The 17,388-nt window shown below is 38.0% G+C and overlaps 1 protein-coding gene across 1 annotated transcript in view; it reads right to left on the bottom strand.

Moving 5' to 3' along the window:
- The window catches only part of LOC113234415 (nuclear pore complex protein Nup98-Nup96), an 83,682-nt gene that overhangs the window by 56,125 nt on the left and 10,169 nt on the right, over positions 1–17,388 (bottom strand). The window contains exons 10-16 of the mRNA XM_026469725.1: positions 15,312–15,449; positions 12,467–12,589; positions 9,809–9,920; positions 8,541–8,653; positions 6,712–6,860; positions 5,203–5,351; positions 1,495–1,607 (exon numbers count right to left, since the gene is read on the bottom strand). Coding sequence (XP_026325510.1) covers positions 1,495–1,607; positions 5,203–5,351; positions 6,712–6,860; positions 8,541–8,653; positions 9,809–9,920; positions 12,467–12,589; positions 15,312–15,449 — 897 coding nt within the window. The remainder of the gene's footprint in view (positions 1–1,494; positions 1,608–5,202; positions 5,352–6,711; positions 6,861–8,540; positions 8,654–9,808; positions 9,921–12,466; positions 12,590–15,311; positions 15,450–17,388) is intronic.

The raw sequence follows: 17,388 nt of genomic DNA, 5'->3' as shown, positions 1-17,388 counted from the left end.
AGTGCAATAAATACAGTAGAAGTGGTTAGTTATAAGTGCCAACTATAAGTCTCGAAAGACCTATCTGAGCTCAGTCCGTCGCGCCATTTTCACTTTGTATGGTACGGTTGTGTCATTCTTTCGTGCAAATCCTCTATAAAATGCCTTATTGTGCTGTTTTGAAGTGCAAAAATGATTGCCGCACCAAAAATATTATCCGTGGTGGTATTTCATATCATCGGAGTCTTATTTTAATCAATTTTCAATTTTCTGTTCACAGAATTTTTTTTTTGTTACAAGAAACGAAAGTAAAGCTTATACCCCTACAATATGGTCGCTTGTTGTTTGGAGAAATAAATTAATAGCCCCAATTCGTCGTCATTCAGCAATGAACCGCTCGATGGCAGCACATTGATTAAAAATTCAATATAATATCAAAACGTCGTAATTTGTAATAATAAGTATTGATGGTATTGAACTTTCAACGCCATATGCCAACAGGGTAAAGTTTAAATTATATTAACAATCCCGATGTATCGATGTCAATCTGTACCGATGTCATTGTGCGGGAATTGAGGTAACTCTGGCCTGGATTCCCGGTCACAGTGGGATTAGTGGCAACGAAGCAGTAGACGCCTTTGCAAAGGATGCGACAAGAATTGGCGTATGCAAATACTGTAAGTGCTTTCCCAGAGATCTGCTCGCCATGACCAAACCCCAAATGCTAGCCTCCTGGTCGGTCCTTTGGCAGGAATCACGACAAACTGTTGGTAGACACTATGGTAACCTCCAACCAAATCTACCCACTAAACCCTGGTTTTTTAAACGTCGCGATTTGCCTAAAAACATCACTTCCACTATTATTCGTTTGCGCTTAGGCCATGTTTGCACACCTGTATTTTTGCGTAAAATCAGAGTTCGAGATCACTCTCTGTGCAAGTGCGGCCTAGAAGACGGTACCTTGGAACACATTTTTTTCAATTGTCCTAATATTGCTGTTCCACTTCATAACTTACTTTCTCCAAAATTCCCCCGCCCCATTAACATAAATAACCTCTTAACTTTAGTGTTCTCCCCCCATATTGTTACTCTATGTAAATTTATCCACTTAAATAACATATATTTATAAATGTTGTTTTGTTTTACATTCTCAACTGAGTACTCCCGTGGTCCAACTTACCAACACCGGTTAATGTCCTAAGAGCTTAGCGAATTTTTTTTTTTGGTTTCGTTTTTTGTCTTTCAACCGTGACATTGGCAAAATCATCACTTCTCATAATGATGGAGCCATAAAAATAAAAAGTGAAGTGAACAATCCCGAATTTATTTCTTTTTAAATTTGAAACTACGACCAATCAATATCAAGGCTTTGTAGTGTATCAAATTAAGAACATGTGAGTTTTGGCGACATCGTTTATAACAGTAATAGAGGCTTAAGGCCCTTCCATTGTTTTTATTCTTCCGTGGTTATAGCTGTTACAGGGAGCCACAAAGTTTCTTGTAGACTGTACTTACTATTCTTTTCGAGGTTCATATCTTTTCTGAGCCGCTGCGTTTCCTCTACAGATTTGTTATCATCTTTTTCCTTTTGAGGTCCATTTGTTTCACGGCGTGCGTCTTCCAAGGACCTGGTAATTTTTTTTAAAAATTAATTCTTTTTTTAATATTAAGTAAAGAGACGAATACTTCGTAGGCCTGGTGGCAAGCAACACGCCTACACATCACAGTTGTAGTGCCGCTCAGAGATTTAACATTTACTTACGTTTTTACAATAAGATTCCGGAACATACATTTCCTAAGTTTAAAACGTACATCAAAAGTAATTTAATTGAAAAGTCATATTACAAAATTTAAGACTACGTGTTAGATAAAGACGAATGGAAAGACGACATGGCTCTAGATTCCTAGAGTTTCGTGCTCGTTTTTCTCAATGAAGTCAGGACAGTGAACGAGCAGTAGCTTTAAATCTAAAACTTTAAATCGCATAAGTCCTGAGAGATACTGCCATTGCGCCAGTCACCATGAGAGTTGTTTGGTGCAAAGTAGAACAGCCCTTGTGTTCTACTTTGAACCAAACAACTAACGCCACAACAAGTTTTTTGTACAAATTATCAAAGGACACTTTTAATTTGTTCTTTCATACACACGTTTCCTACACTGTTCGGCATTCATTCTTTAAGACTAAGCGCGTTTACGCATTACGTCCGATTCTACAAATGTATAAAATTCGGACCCACTTCCGATATCGCTTGTACACTAAGTCCAATTCGAATCCGAGAAAACATCGCTTTTACACCGAGATAAAATGATCCCTATGACATTTCGGGCCGTCATTACTCGGATTCGGAATTGATACGAAGCGGACATAGTGCGCCAACGCTCTTATACTGCACATATTGCGAAAAGCTCCCATTTCTACAGCATCCACCTTACTTTCATGTTTTTTCTGCCACATTCAACACTCACTATCATACATTGCTGTTGGAACCCGCACACCGCGATGATCAGTAGAGATGCAACAGACTTCTGCTTTCGCAACTGCGGAAGTTCTGCATGCTTTTTCACATCTATTTCCGTTTTAGCTTGCGCAACTTTTATATCGAAAGTTTGTAACGTTTACGATGGATGGAAGTTTACACGCGTATTGCTTGGCGATGAGATTGAAGTTGTGTTCAAACCAAACACAAGCCCTTATTGGAACTATTTCGTTGAGATCTTTGTGGTATTTACACTTCCACTTCCGTTTCTACTAAAATTTACTTTTGACATCTGTGTGTTTCCGTTATGACACTTTCGGTGCATCACTAATGAACAGCCAAACGCCCCTGTCTCGAGACGTTCTGTCTACCCATTAAGTAATCAGTTTATACTAATTATCCGTAAAATTGTTGACATTTTTGCCATTTAATACCACCGTTTGTACTAACTATCCGTCTAAGAGTGGTTACACACAGCGGCGATACAAACGCGCGTTCGTGACACGCGCGATCGCTTAGCTACACTGTCGATATAATTGCATCGATACAAACGCGCGATTGCAACGATGCAATCACCTATAAATCCCAAGTGTAGCGCTGCAATCGCGCGTTTGTATCGATGCAGTCGCGCGCTTGCATTGCGTTTGCATCGCTGTTTAAAAACGCGCGTGTGTGTAAAGGTAGACGATTAGCGACTCACATCGCGTTTGTATCGCTGCTAAACGTCGCATTATGTTATCGCTCTAACTTTTAACAGTGTTGCCATTTAAACCTGTAATTATCCGTCAAACTTTTGACAGTGATGCGCTTTTAGCAGAATAGTCGTTTAAACCAAGTAGGTGCACAATAATTATTTGTCAAACTTTTGAAAGCGTTGCGGCTTAAATCTGTTTCAACTAATAATTTGTCAAACTTTTTACAAATTTAAGTAGAAACAGCGTTTTAAACATCATTACTGAGCTAGAAAGACTGAATATTGATGTCAGATTGTTTTTCGCTTTACGCTCTTAGCCAGCTGAAATTGGAGCCAGTATACGCTTCGAAATAAACAGTGGAAACAATCATTACTCGCGTTTAAAATACCGTAAAAAAATTTAAAAAAAAACGCCTTTATTCACAAGTAAAAGCAAGTAAGATGTTAAAATTGACCAACAAATGACTTTATTTATATCTTTATACATTTTAGGAAAATTCTAAATAATAAATGTAATTTATTAATAAAATAGTTATTCAATAACGATAAGTATACAAAGACCGTAATTTATTATTATTACAAAGCGTACTTATGAATAATTTACCAACTTGTCATTCCTAACTTAAAGGGGTTTGATCGAGTGTTGCCACTTTTTCCGTAATATAAACTGTACATAAACTTCTTAAGGCGAATTACCGCAGGAAAAGCAGGAATAACTGTTTTACTAGATCAAATTATTTATGATTAAATAACGGTATTTGACAAACATACTATTCACCTAAGGATATTGTATAATGACTGTTAATTCGTTACACGACAGGATGTATGTACTTTACCCGATCATATAAAATCCCGAAAACAAACTATCATCATTCAATTCCGGTTTTTATTCTCACTCCTTTAATGTTCATACGGTCAGACTCTGGAATACACTTCCCATTACTGTACATGATAGTAAATCCTTAGCTATCTTTAAAACGAGAGTCAATCTGTTCCATCCACTTTAAAGTTCTAAGTAATAACTGTACCGGATTGGAGGAGCGGTGGCTTCTGACACAAGTATTTTCATACTTAAAAGATTACACCAGCAATGATATATATGTAACCTGTACTTTAGCTAAATTCGATGTAGAATGTTTAATAACAAAATGTCCATCTCTGTACATGATACTTACAGATTTATTACAATTCTCATTAATATTATTCAAACAGGTATCTAATTTAATTAGTTAATAGCATAAATAACGTAAATATGTATAACCTTTAAATAAACTACAAGACTTATTATCTAAAATATCTTAGTTTATCTAAACCATACTCTTTAATTTTGTAATATGACTTTTCAATTAAAATACTTCTAATATAAGTTTTAAACTTAGGAAATGATAATCTTAATATATTCTCCGGAATCTTGTTGTAAAAACGTATACAGTTATAATGATAAAAGAATAAGATATATAAAAGATAAACCTCATAAAAGAATCGTTTACCTCAGTTAAACGAAATCGTGGTACCATGATTTTGGACTTAGTTCTAAGGTTAATATTATGGATATCTTGTTTCTTAACGAAATTATGTATATTTTTAGGGGCATACAAAATATTTGAGTCAATGTACTGTTATTCCACAGTCATGATACCAGTCAGAGAAACAGGAGAACCTAAACTGTACACAGAAAGAATCGCTCGTTTTTGCCACACAAATATGGTTTGTATATCTGCCGCTTTACCCTACAAGAGAATCCCGTAGGACGTTATACTATGGAACTAAAGTAAACTGGTCTAGCAGTAGCAACATCGGTAACTTCACGTATTCTACGGACTGCGTATGCAGCAGAGCTTAATTTGCTGCTGTAAGATTGTTTAGTATTAGTGGTTTTTTTTTTGTTTAAATAGTGCGCTTGATGACAAGCGGCTGTCCATAATAAAGACTTAAATAAAAAAATTCCAAGTCACTTGACCCCAAGCCACGAGCAAATGTTACGTATCGACAAGTTAATCTGAACTGGTAAAATTGTATATCTATTACGTGATCAATGATGCAGTAAATTACCTGTTATTTTGTTGTGCGTGTTCCAAAGACTCATTCTGTTCCTCAATCTGTGATCTAGGTCTTAGCACTAGGCGCTTGCGGCTAGGTTTTAGACTGAGTTTGTCTTCTAGAGTCGCGTCCGACTCTTCTAGACCGTCGAAGAGAGATTTCTGCGGAATATTTTCTGGATATGTATTTTTTTTTTAATCGGTAAACTGTGAAAAGTGGTAACCGTCTATAGTCTGTCTTTTTTGAAGGCGGAGTAAAGTGACAGTTCATTGCTCAAAAGTGTTGCCCGCTCGCGAGCAGTTAGTGATTGCAGTCGATAAATCGACAATTATCGAATATTAGTCACGCTTGTGGAATAAATAGCGGAACTTGTTTCATTTAAATTATCCTCGATCCAATATTTATCCAATTACTGAGCACAAGTTCATCTGAATTGTCAATTTTTGTTAAGTTCATACATACATACAAAGTATTTAGAAACATGTTCATGAGAAATACAAAGCGAAGACACATTTTAAACGATTTCATTTAAATTCAATATAGATAATCAAATCCGGCTGTCCTTATTAAATTGTGAATAAAAGACTGCCTTTGTGGCCGTACGGTTACCATGCCGGTCTGCCAAGCAGAGGTCCCGGGTTCGTTCCCCGGGACATGTAACCGGGTAATTTGTGGTTGTTTGTGTGTGTCAATGGCACCAGCGACACAGGATTTCCCTAGACCGAGGCTATAAGTGTGTGTGTGTTATTTATTTATTGTATATGAATCAAAATCGATTTCGATACTAGTAGGCCAAATGTCAAAATAAGAAAACAATAACGTAACACGTAACATTCACAATTCAGATATTTTTGGCAAAATTTTACCTTCTTTCATAATCTATCGATAAAACTGTGTAAAGTTTAACTACAGAACTATTTCAAACTTTGTGAAAACTGGCAACTCCACAAATGTCATTTTACTCCACAATTTTTACAACACACCGAGTAAAATGACATTTGTAGGTTGCCAGTTTTCATAAAATTTTAAATATGTAGTCGATAGTCTTATCGATAAAATTGTGAAAGACAAAATTTTGCCAAAAATGACTGAATTATAAATGTTACGACGTTCTAATGACTACTAATTGCTTTGTTGACTTCTTTATTATTTTGACCTTCTAGTATCGAAATCCATTTTTATTCACAAACATTTTAACAAGAATAGCCGGATTTCATTATCTATATTGAATTAAAATGAAAACCTTTTAAAATGTCTCCTCTTTGTATTTTTCATAAACATAGTTCTAAATACAGTGTACGTATGTATGAAATTGTGCCCAGTAATGGCTATTTAAGCGTAACCAATATTCAGTCGATAGTCGATAGAATATTTATCGACTGCAATCACTAGCTGCTCGCAAGCGGGCAACACTTTTGCACAATGAACTGTCATTTTATTCAGTCTTCAAAAAAGCCAGACTATATAGTGGAATATTTTCACAAAATATATATGAATAAGTAAAATGTTCATATGTAATACCTTATGCTGAGTGACTTTGTTGCTGGGTTGTACTTTGAGCCGCATGGCAGTAGGTGAAGTCACACGATACATGTTGTTATTGCTGCTATCCAACAATGCCTTTACAGCAGCTGGGTTTGTTGGCTTTAAGACATCTTCTGCTGTGGTTGCTGTAGGTAAAAAACAAGAACATTTTGTACTGGAGATAGTATATTTCTTCATTATTTATTCGCTGGAGTATCCGAAAGAGCTGCAGAGCTCATTGTGAGAGTTCGTTCAGGGAAGTACTGTCACATTATCTATTTCAGCCGCCAAACAGCAATATAAGCATTACTGCGTTGCGGTTTCGAATGGTAAGCGTGTTGGTGAAATTACAGGCACAAGGGACTTGTCAACTTATGTCTCAGGGTGATGGGCGCAGTGGCAGTGCCCCTCAGATCTTTACGATTTAAAGCTTGGAGTGGCACTGCAACTGTTATGGACAGGCGTGTCGCTTACCACCAGATACACGACTTGTTCGTCCCGTAATTAGTGTGTACGTCACCGGGCTCATTCAGGCACGGGCGCGGCGGCGGGTGCGTGCGCGCGGGTCTAGGCCTCTTCCCTTTCAGTGCCGAAGCGGCTACGAGCGGGTAGAACCACACATCGAAATCGTAAACAGACGCTAGACTAAGCATTGTGAAAGGTACGGGCGGACCTAGCCAATAGATCTACCCGCGCGACCACTGTGAACGCAACAAGCGTCTACGTACATTTCATTTACACGCACCCGCGCCCGCCTCCACTCTGAATAAGGCCACCTTGATACATAAGGAACTCACCACACTTATTACCACGGAATGGCTTAAACCGGACAGAAAAAACTTTATGCATATAATACAATAAGAGCTAAAAAGACGTTGAGTGTGCTTCGCTTCCGCTCAGATTGCTGACGCGAAACGCATAACGTCTCCTTCGCTTACATGGATATAAAGCTTCTGGCAGGCTTAAGCCGATTTCGTGTCGATAAGTGTGGTACTCCCTAAATTGACAAGTCCCATGTGTCTGTAATTTCATGAGCGCCCTCGCCATTCAAAACCGAAACGCAGTGACGTTCACACACGGATTTATATACTTAATATTCTGGTTCGCTCACTTCGATATACCAATATTACAAATTTACACCTTATATCTAATTATAGTAATGTTTATTTTAAGAAAATGTAAAAAACCGTCTGTCCTTGTCTAACAACTTGCCAACGCTAAATAAAATCATCTCAGATAGTGTCTAGTCTATTAAGTTTTTAAATTTAGCTTAAATAATTTTGGTTTTACTGTAATAATGCAACCTTCTATTATGAAGTAGCATATAAAATAAGTATACCAATTTGTATTATGAAATAATATTAGTAGTTTTGGTCATCCACAAGCGGCCAACAATTTCAGTAAAAACTAAAAAGTTAAAAACAATATGGCTGGCTGAAAAATGAAAACGAACACCCTATTAGAAAGAGGCACATTACCACTTGGAAGACTCTCACTCGGTTTGTTTCATTAACTTAGTACGCGGTCGTTTAATATACAAGTTCGTACGTTCACATTACTTGCTTGGCGGCAGAAATAGGTAGTGACAGTATTTTCCTCGACGATCTCTTTCACAAGGAGCTCTTTTGCTATTAATTCCGAGGCACTGCCCAAAACACCCCTTGCAGACTAATTTAAAAAAGTAAATTTCCATATTGATATTTTAACACTACTTATGGCCCCTCTTACGTAAAGTATCGTATGTCGAAATTGCTAAGTTTACAGGGGAGCGTTTTAAAGTTTTGAATTCACTGAAATGAGCATTGAGCAGCTTGTGTGAAACTCACAAGTATCAGGCAGCAGGTCCTTGAAGAGCGGCGTGTCGCCGTACGGCCTCGCGACGAGCGTCAGGATTTGCTCGTGCACGTTGCCTGCCGCCGATGCGCCGGAGATGTTGGCGCTGGAAAAGATCACCTCCTTGTGTACAACTCTTCAATAGAACTTGCTAAACATAATCTTAGTACAGAGTACTAAAAAACCGACCTCAAAAGTTTGTGGAATTACATATATATGCCAAATTTTATTGAAAGCCATTCATCCTCTAGTTTGCCACCCTTATAGGTGGAATATTTTCTTCCAATTTAAATGGGATCACTACTGAGGTACCATTTTTCCAATAAAAAAAAGTAAATCATTACAATCGGTTCACAAATTATTGAGGAGATATCGTGTAACATACAAAAAAAATTGCAGTCGAATTGAGAACCTCCTCCTTTTTTGAAGTCGGTTAAAATGGCTGAGTAAAGAAATAGATTTTCCCACAGATGGCGCTACGGCAAAAAGTCTTTAAAAACCAAAATTAAAGATCTGCAACAAGCATATAGAAAAATTCATAAGGTCTGCTGGTGCGTTCCGTAGCTCAGTTCGAAGAGGGATTGCTTGAAGGCTCTGGTTCGAATCCAGCCGGATCGAAGTACTTTTTCTTAGTATTCGATCTTTGTATTAATAATTATAACAAACTAGTGGAGTAATTTCACAAAAATAATTGCATCATGATAGTAAAATATCGTAACATTCAAAAAATTTAAATATTACACAAAATAACGATAAAGTTGTTCTGTTCCGTGTAGCCACGTTGAGTCGACAGACGGTGGTTCGAATTTAGTCGGATCGCAGGGCGGACGTTACAAAACCAGACCACGTCAAAAACATCCACATCAGAGGCAGTTTTAAAGTGAGGTATATCCCAGAAAAGTTGCAAGAAAGCAGACTTAGGTGATACGGACCTACTTGCGACGACCGCCTAATCACATCACAAGGAAAGTCCTTGGCATGAGTAACCAGCCCAAGGTACGTGGTAGACCCCGCCTCACACGGATATCCCTTATTAATAAAGATCTGCGAGAACAACCACAGACGACTCAGGACAGACCGTCTTGGAGAAGAGTGACCAGAAGGGCCGACCTCAAATAAATGTGAATAAGGCCAGGCAAAAGAAGAACGATAAAGTTGTTCTGTTCCGTTTAGCCATTTAGCCGAAGGAATTATCTTGCATTTGTTTGATCTTTTATCAATAATAATAATAAACTAGTGGAATCTCTTCTGTATTACTTACTTTGTATTGAAATTGGTGTTAGCCCCAAGTCCGCCGAGGCCTAGGCCTCCACCCCCGAGTGTGTTGGTGTTGCCGAATAGACCGCCTCCACCGAGCCCACCGCCGTCCAGACCTTTTGGAACAAGAAAAAAATAGTATTTATTTTTTACTATACTGCTTTAAAGTGGCTGAAAAAGATTTCTTTCATAGATAACCTTCGTTTCATTCGCATCGCCTTTATTTCTTTTATTATTTGTTTGGTGTAATAAACAACATAATATTCAGGGTTAAATGTAACAACCTCGTAGGACTATATTACTAACATCATAGACAACAAGTTTTGCTTCATTATTAAGTGCAATCGGACTGGTATTTACTGCGCAGTTTTTGTTTTGATACTAAGTGACAATACGAACTAGTCGTCCGCCTGGTGGTAAGCGACACGCCTGTCCATAGTAGGTGCAGTGCCACTCTGAGCTTTAAGTTGCAAAGATTGAAGGGCACTGCCACTGCGCCTGTCGTCCTGTGACCTAAGTTGACAAGTCCCATGTGCCTATAATTTCACCAGCACCCTGAAGCCGCGTTTATATTTCTCTGACGTGACGTGTCGTGATGCGCTCTGACGTCATGGTTGGTACGAGTGTCATGCCAAAAGAACTTATGCACTCTTTAATCACTTGTTTGATATTGGCAAGTTATACACTGTCGGAAAGGCAGGTTAATTGCTAATAAATTTGAAAACGTCTTAAATCGAATTCTTTTTTATTTATTTATTTTATTTTTCAGAGACAATCTGGCGGGAATTTTGTTTGCAACAATGGAGATCTCTCGACGTGATTTTCTGTTATGATTTATTATGACTACAAAAAAGGTTTAAATCCGCAAGACTGTTTTGAACTTATCGCCACAACTGGTGATACTGCAGAATCGCAAACTATTATTCACGAACAACTGTCTCTCCATAAGCGTTATTCGAGATGTGTTCCGCACAAACTTAACGGTGAGCAGAAAGAACGTCGCGTGGATTTGTGCAAATTTATGATAGATAAATTCGATGCTGAAAAAAAAACTTTTATGATACACTGACAGGTGACGAAACATGGTTATATAACTATGATGATGAAACAAAGCGACAGTCCACTGTATTGTGCTTTGAAGATGAGCCGACGCCAACGAATTGTCGTCGTACACGAAGCACAAAGAAACAAACTGTCGCCTCATTTTTCTGCATGACGGGAGATATTGCTACTGTAGTGCTAGAGGATCAAAGGACAGTTAACTCCGAATGGTATATAACAGTTTGTGCCCCAAAAGTCTTGTCAGCTTGGTGTGACAAGCGGCCGAAGTCAGCAATCCGGCTGGCTTCACGAGAACGCTGCTCCACACACTTCTGCTAAAACGCTCGACTATGTTCATTAAAAAAATGTATCCATCCTGCCGCAACCGCCATATTTCCCTGACCTAGCACCATGTGATTTTTAACTTTATCCAAAAATTCAAGAAAAATTGAAAGTCTGGCTGGCGGAAAGATGTCTTGACTGCTTATAACTTTGAGATTTCCGAGATGTCTAAAGAAGAGTGGTCATCGATATTTTCCAAGTGGTTTAGACGAAAGGAAAAGTGTATACGTGTTCATAGTAAATATTTTGAAAAAATCGATAGAATCAAAGAATAAATTTTATAAAGATTGAAAATCTAATTTCTTTTGGCATGACCCTCGTATGTCGTGTTCTGACGCCTACTGACGATATTTTGAATCAAAACCGTCGTGGCTGACGGAGAGTTCATAATGTGTGAGTCCAATGTTGTCTCGTGAATTATCCAATTCTGATTCAGATTACGAAGAAGATATTCGATTTGTGATGATGGCAACTATACCAGATAAAGAAAGAGCATATTGTGTTCATCCAGTGAATAAAAAAAGAGAAGCTAAAGGCGAGTTTCACTGTCTCGTTAACATCGAGTGTATAACCAGAAATAGCGGCGAAATGTCATTTTACTTGTTTGAAAACTATTCTGCCATATCATTACTGTGACAACTACGCTCAGATTGGCTAGCCCGCGTTCGAAACAATTGACGGGTGTCGTCAATGGCTGTCGTCAACTGTTTGACTTCAAATCGACCAGTTAACGTGAATATTTGCTATCATAGACGAAAATTGCAAAATTACATATTTAATATTTAATTATCGATGAAATTTGATTCCGTTTGTTTTGTAATTAGATGTTTTGCTGTTTTTCCCACACCACCGAATGGAACAGCCCCCATTGTTAGAGATATTATCTTTATTAAAATAAATACAGAATATTTTTTGGAATATACGGAGACGTACACACAGGTAATTAGTTTGCCTGTCTATATTTCAGTGCAAACGAAAGTTGATATTTATAAAACTGTATCGCTAATGTGTTACCAGGAATATATGGTCCTTATTTCGTCTCTATTTCTGGTTATATACTCGATGCTCGTTAATAATGTCATAAATATTTTAGAATATATAAGGCATTATTCGTTCTATTTTTGTACGGAATATAGTTTATAATTCATTTAAAATTTAAAAGTATTCATGTTGATAATTAGCAATTATAATATTCACTTCGAATCCCGTTTTCTATTCATGTTTTTTTAAATACCAATTAATTTTATTTTAAACTGCAATTTCAACGTTATTGCCTCACCTGAAGAGAAATTAGGCTGAGTAGCCGTCTGGAACATCGTACCACCTCCACCGAGCGTGCCGAAGGAGCCAACTGGTTTAGCTTGGAAAGTGTTAGCGCCAAGGCCAGTACCTAGACCCGTGCCTGTTAAGCAAGAGTTAATAATTTATTAGTAAAAGAATAACGAAAAACATTCTATGGTCCATCTTTTTAAAGATGGAGTAAAATGACATTTGCAAAGTTGCCCTTTCGCGTAAAATTTTAAATAGTTTGTTGTCAACAGTTTTAGCGATAAAGTGAGAAAGTAGGTAAAATTTTGCCAAAAACATTTGAATTGTAGACGTTACGACGACGTTCTAACGATTTTTTTTATAATATTAAGTGACAGGACGAACAAGTCGTGCGCCTGATGGTAAGCTACACGCCTGTCCATAACAGTTGCAGTGCCACTCAGAGCTTTAAATCGCAAAGATTTGAGGAGCATTGCCACTGCGCCCGTCGCCCTGAGACATAAGTTGACAAGTCCCAAGTATTTTATTCTTTAGTTTTATTTTGATAGTTGCTCTATCAGAATAGAAATCAATTTTTAGTCCTACACATTTTAATAACGACAGGCGAATTTGATTACATGTAATAAATTAAAATAAAAAATTGTACAATAGGTCTCCTATTTGTATTTTTAACAGACATAAGAACTTCTAAATTTAGTTATGTATGGATTTTCAAAAATTAACAAATCACATGAACATGTACCTTTTTTTTTTTTTTTTGACGGGGGGGGAAATCTTTATGGATACCCCTGTGCCCAGGGAAGACTCAGGGGTTATGTGGGGACTCTCCCTCCACACTGGAAGGCCTACCCCACTAAAACCCCCCCGGGTTTCCCTCTCGCCGGTTGAGTCGGCGCCGTGGGATCAGTGAACATTCACCACGACGCCGCCCGGCCGCCCTAGCTTACGCCAGGGCTCCCGCGCCAACGGAGGGGCGAGTCGGTTGTCCTCCGACCCGCCCCCACATGAACATGTACCTAGCAGTTGGAATAATTGGGCGATGATGATTAAAATGAAACAAGTCCGGCTATTCATAAGTGTAATCAAAATTCAATCGATAGTCGATAGAATATTTATCGACTGCAATCACTAGCTGCTTGCGAGCGGGCAACACTTTTGCACAATGAACTGTCATTTTATTCCATCTTCAAAAAAGACAAACTGTAGAGAGTACTTATTGCTTTAAAAACTCAAGATTACTTGTAGCAGAATACTTAAATGAAGAAGGACAAGCAGAAAGAAAAAAGTACAAGAACATTTATGTGACGTAAAAATGGGCATCATGCGGTAATTCGCGATAACAAGTTATACATCGTAAATGGAAAAATAGTGCAGCTTCAGAAAGCACAACCAAAGCAAGATAACAACACCGAAGCAAGGTAAGGTCTCCTAAATTCTACTTAGGCAACAAGATGTCATTGAATCCGATACATGTAGAGCAGCAATACTTGAAAAAAGTGCCTACCAAATAATTCAATTGCTGTTATGTGTATATATATAATATCAAGCGATGCTCGTGCTCCTGATGGTAAGATACACGCCTGTCTATAACAGTTGCAGTGTCACTCAAAGTTTTAAATCGCAAAGATCTGAGGGGCACTACCACTGCGCTCGTCACCTTGAGACATTAGATGTCCCTGCAATTTCATCAGCACCCCTTACCCTTCAAAACCGGAACACAGTAATGTTAACGTTACTGCTTGGCGGCAGAAATAGGTAAGGTGGCAGTACTTCCCTGGACGAACTATTTCACAAGGAGCTCTACTGCTACCAAACTTCAACTTGGTATTGAATATCCTCAGAAAAATCTTATTGATATTATCCAGTGTGCAGCGCGACATAATTGTTACGTCAGCTGTCACTCCCCCCGCACCGCGCAGCTGCCTCCGGAATCGACTCGGGCCGGCCACAGTAAAGTCGGAATTCCGTTTCGAAATATGGATTCGAGATTCCATATATACATGACATGCATATGTTTATTTACGCCCGGAATAACAAGACTCAGCTGAGAGACGCGAGGCAAAGGGTCGTATTCCAAAACTCTACTCAATGCTCAAGTCAGAATTTGAGCAGACTTGAGTATGATTTCAAGCACTGGAAATACGACCCTAACGGCAAGGACTTAAGTATGATTTTCAGTGCTCACTGCAATACTCAAGTCCTGACTTGAGTATTGAGTAGAGTTCTGGAATACGACCCATAGAGTCCTGATGTCCTCGCAGCCAAAATAGGTACGGAATTTACGACTATGTGTTGCGGTCCCACAAAATCTATGGAAGACTTGTATTCAGAGCGGCTTTTTCTGTATGTATGTGATAACTCCGTAATTTGTATGGTTTTGCTGCTGTCGAAATTCCGAAACGGAGTTTTGAAACGGCATTCTGACTTTTTTTAAACATGACAGGCAGATGACTCCATTCCACCTGATGTAAAATGGAAAATGGAACCCAAACGTGAAAGAAGCTAGTGCAGTGTTAATACAATCACTGCCCTTGCCACCTCCACCCTGCATGCCTACAAAATGCCTCTTCACGCCTCGTTTGAAGGACCCCATATCGTAAAGCGGAGGAAATACGTGCCCTGGAAGGGAGTTCCATTTCTCAACTGTGCGACAAAGGAAGGCGCCACCAAACCTTCTAGATCTCAATGGAATACGGCTAGTTGTAAAACGGTGACTACGGAGGCCAGCACGCATGGTTCGGAGCAGGAAAGGGGAGGGCGGGATAATGTGGAACAGTATGTGGCTGGACTTAAGCGATAGGTCTGTTAGTAAGATATAATGACATCTTTGCGTTATGTATCATAAATATACGTACCTAATCCGGTGCTGGGAGCGTTAAAGCCGAATGTAGGGGCCGAGGTAGTGGGTTTACCGAAGGTGGTGTTCCCGCCGAACAAACCGCCGCCCGAGGTTGACGTGTTTGTGCCGAAAGCTCCAGACATGGACCCGAAAGCTGTGTACAAAGAAAATATTTATTTACATTATAAAACAAAATATAATTTTCACTTCTCATGCTCTTAAAGTTCGTATATAAGCTGGGTGTAGGCTGCATAAAATAGGATTTTATGCTCTAGTGCATAAAATAAAAACGTCGTTCGAATCCGAGGCAATGACGCCTGCGCCAACAGCCACGCACACTAGAACTGTATAAAGTTTTACTTTTATCTTTTTTAAACCGTGTTATATTACAAAATTAAAAAAGTAGGCAATAGTAATTCTTATAAGTTATAAGATACAAATGCATAAAAAACAAAAGCTTGTAAAATATAACTCAGCATTATGTAGTCCGAGCTGAGCCAAGTGTTACGTATAGAAAAAAGAAAAAAAAACATTTATTTAGAATATTGCTGTATAATTTCCTCGCAATCGAAGTGAAAAGCAGAGTGTATAACTCGTTCATAAAACCCATTTTACCCTCGACTTAAGTATCCTATAAGAGATATACTCGTCTCGGTTAAAATGACGCGTTTTATGCACTTGTTGTACAATCTACTGTCTTAGGTCTACACGATTGCAGGTTATTGATTATTATTAGATTGATTATCTTTGCAAGTGCCGTGGTAATTTAAGAATCGATACTACCTCCGCTAAATTAAAACTTTTCCCGTATTAATACGGTTCATTTTGGGTTGAGCGGTAAATATAAAGCAGTGTCCCTACGCGCTGTATTTCATATTTTTTTTTTACAAACGAAGTTAATGCCATTTGAAAAATGTATACTATACGTGTTCTATTTAGTTCAGTTTATATCAAAAAAATTATTGGTATATGTAAAGTATGTATTGAACACAGCGGTTTTCTTGTAAAATTTACACTTTAGTTACGAGGTAAGGAATCGTGTTTTCATACCGTATACTTATCAGTGTATATCCTCAAGTTTACTATATCAAAGTCAAAGTCAAAGTCATTTTTTAACGTCGAGTTTATAACCAGAAATAGAGACGAAAAGTCATTTAATTTGTTTGAAAACTATTCTGCTATATCATTACTGTGACAACTGCGCTCCGATTGGTCTGCCCGAGTTCGAAACAATTGACGGGTGTCGTCAATGGGTGCCGTCAACTGTTTCACTTCAAATCGACCAGTTAACTTGAGAGTTTGCTAGAATGGACGAAAATCGCAAAACTAAATATTTAATTACCGATGAAATTTAATTTAAAAAAAAAATGACATTCCAGTAGAGCAGGTAACGCATTTCAAATATCTTGGAAGTGTTGTCACAGAAGATTCCAAATATACCACTGACATGACTAGAATCGCAATAGCAAAACAGGCTTTCCATAATAAAAACACATTTTTACCTTTAAAAAACCTATACAATTGAAAAAAAAAAGTTTCATCAAAACGTATGTCTGGAGCACCACACTGTATGGATGCGAGACATGGACAGTAACATTAAAAGACAGAGAGAGATTGGAGTCATTTGAACTTTGTGATTTTTATTTATTTCCAAAAATTAAGAACCTATAACGCGGTCAACAATTTTAATCACCTGAAGAGGATGTCGAAGAGTATGAAAAATATGTTTCAGAGATTGTCACGGAGGAGTGGCATAAATGATTTGAAAATTGGTTCATTCGTATGAAAAAGTGCATTAACGCTAACGGAGAATATTTTGAGAAACAATAAATTCATTTCTAACCATTTATAGTATTTTTTTCTTATTCATTCCGGAATCTTATATTGCGCCTCACGTATACAAGATGTGTTAGAAATGGCGAAGTGACGTGAGCAGTGTCGACTAGATTGACGTGTAGCTATAAGTACCTATATATATAGTCTATAGTTCTGTTGCATTTCTGTACCGGCGTCAGCCACATTGTGCTCTGCATTTTATTAAAATAAAGCCATTATTACTAACGTAAATAGCGATTATTATTCACAGCCCAACA

Source organism: Hyposmocoma kahamanoa, unplaced genomic scaffold, assembly GCF_003589595.1.
Source record: "Hyposmocoma kahamanoa isolate Upper Pololo Valley unplaced genomic scaffold, ASM358959v1 84, whole genome shotgun sequence".
NCBI classification, from domain to species: domain Eukaryota; kingdom Metazoa; phylum Arthropoda; class Insecta; order Lepidoptera; family Cosmopterigidae; genus Hyposmocoma; species Hyposmocoma kahamanoa.
This window is presented reverse-complemented; position numbering and strand designations above follow the sequence as displayed.